The sequence below is a fragment of the Octopus bimaculoides genome, chromosome 1 (genome assembly GCF_046866305.1).
Source record: "Octopus bimaculoides isolate indiv1 chromosome 1, ASM4686630v1, whole genome shotgun sequence".
NCBI lineage: Eukaryota > Metazoa > Mollusca > Cephalopoda > Octopoda > Octopodidae > Octopus > Octopus bimaculoides.
Genome location: NC_142928.1, coordinates 54,789,702 through 54,792,201, shown reverse-complemented (window position 1 = coordinate 54,792,201; position 2,500 = coordinate 54,789,702). Strand labels below are relative to the sequence as shown.

The 2,500-nt window shown below is 32.5% G+C and overlaps 1 protein-coding gene across 6 annotated transcripts in view; it reads right to left on the bottom strand.

Annotated features, from left to right (window-relative positions):
- LOC106876273 (uncharacterized) overlaps positions 1-2,500 on the bottom strand; it is a 292,167-nt gene that overhangs the window by 145,582 nt on the left and 144,085 nt on the right. For 3 of the 6 annotated variants that reach the window (XM_052966683.2, XM_052966689.2, XM_052966696.2), the window contains exon 1: positions 1,772-2,500. This exon is cut by the window's right edge. The exons of 1 other annotated variant lie outside the window; for it this stretch is intronic. In XM_052966683.2, coding sequence (XP_052822643.1) covers positions 1,772-2,239 — 468 coding nt within the window. In that variant the 5' untranslated portion in view covers positions 2,240-2,500. Of the gene's footprint in view, positions 1-938; positions 1,440-1,771 lie in introns of those variants that run through there. 2 more of the 6 variants (XM_089351071.1, XM_089351058.1) reach the window with 2 other exon arrangements.

The following is a 2,500-nucleotide window of genomic DNA, read 5'->3' as shown; positions in this document are numbered from 1 at the left end:
GACAAATGCACTCACACACATGTGTGTGTATATATATATATATATCCAGATATATGCATATATACATGTGTATATACAAATATATCAATATATATATATATACATGTGTATGTATATATATATATGTGTATGTATATATATGTATATATATATGTGTGTATGTATATATATGTATATATATATGTGTATGTATATATATATATACATATACAAACACACATATACACATACATATAATTGTGTATATACCTACATATGAACAAACATACATTTGCATATTACATATACATACATATATACATACATTTGCATATTACATATACATACATATATACATTTGCATACATACATACATACATACACACACACAGATGTCTGTGTGCATGACAAATATACACACTAATATATTTCTGTTTGAACTTTACCAGTATTTAATTCTTAACTGTAGATGAGGGGAAAATTAACTGTAGAAATTACATTAACGAAATAATTCATGAAGTGGAACACTGAAGTACGACCATAAGATTTCAGCGGACCGGTTTCGATTTCCATCGGGAATCGTTTCACTCCTTTTACATTAAGCTTGGAAAATACATCAGCATTTGAGAATCCCAGCTTTCTATTCCGTCGCTCTAAATTAATTATATTTTGATTTCGAATCTCGATAAGATTTAAAATCTCAATACTGAACTTGAAGCTGTATCAAGAAACAAAAACCAAATTTTATTATGGGCGATAAAAAGCTGGGCTTTTATTTTCTAAAACTCACAACTGGAACATTTCTACAATGTTTAACAGTACTAAAGTATAGTTATAGCAGTCCAATATACATGTGTGTGTGAATATATATATCGACATCAACAGAGAATAAATAATTAACATGGACTAGTACTCAGATGTTTCTTTGAAATAAAGGAAGAAAGTCAATATATTCACACCGTTGTCCGTAAATACATAGCATCTCAAAACTTGTACGAAACCATATAATGTTGTAGCGTATCGCAGAGAGGTATAAATATTTGCAGGCAAACATTTTGTTTTTCTTTGTTGTAGCTTTAATCAAGTATATAACTAGGGCTTATATATTTTACAGCCGAAGCGTTGTACCATTTGAGATACACCAAGCTGTACTTCATTAATTAAGATATATATATATATAACCAAATTATGTAGTATTCCACGACAAAATCAAATGTAAATGTGGAATTACACTATATACCCATAACACTACAAAGCCACTTGGAAATAAATGTATCGCATGTATATATATATATATTTAATACTTATCGCGAGCTGAATGTATCACATACATATAAATCATGGGATATGATTAATTTTATACTCAAATGTTGCGTGTTTACAGATGCAGGTACTTGTATATCCGCTTCCTCTATGCAACATGTGTAAGCGTATTAAGCATAAACTATTTTAACTATACGTCACATAACTGAATACATAGCACACACATATATATACATATATATATATATACATACATATATATATATATACATATATATATATATATACATATATATATATATATATATATATATATATATATATATGTATGTGTATATGAAAAAGGCAACAACAGACTGCTTACTAACATCAAAACATGCACAATTTTCTGTCTGTAGTTACTGTACTTTGACACATACACAAGAACACCGCTTACACTAACATTTAAAAACTGTTTACACGGCTTTTCAATTTAACAATCTAATGTCTGTTTGTTTGGAGGAAGGAAAAGAAAAAGCAGAAAATATACCTGTATAATTGGTCCTTCAGCCTTCTTAGCAGCCCCTGCAGGTGAAAAATGTCCACTCAACCAGTAAGATTTGTATTCATTGTATGTCCTAAGTCCCTGATGCGCTAAATTTCCAGAGGGAACAAACGCATCCATTCCCGTCTCAGGATTATTTTCAACTTTATTTACCCTTCTTCCATTCTCACCGTATTCATGGTGTATATCAGGACCTATGTGTATACCTCCGGACATCATTGGCGGTGACGGTCGGATACCTGGACCCGGACCTGGTGGTGAGATTGCGGGTGGTTTGTAATCCACTGAAACGGATTTCGGCGGTTGGTACAGTAAAATTTCTAAAATGGCTTTTTCTTTGGCCATTACAATGTAACCGGGCCAGGCTAAACAGAGCAGGAAGAGATAAACAGCACAGTATTGGCAATGGTTACACCAAACATCCAACACAGTTAGCCAAAGACGACCGATCATTTTGTCAACACTGCTTCATAATAATCTCTATCCGCACACAGCCTTCTATGCCTTGACCTCGCTGGCATATTTCGTTAAAAGTAGCCACTCTATCGACTTTTTAGTGGTAGTGTTGCCTTTGTTGTTATTACTGATTGCCGTAGTTCGGCCTTATCTCTTGTCGGCTGTTTCACTCATAAATATATACACGAAGCCCGCTCTTTACACATGTATCTGTTCCGAAATATACAAGTACTTAATGTGTATTTTACATGCGACTAT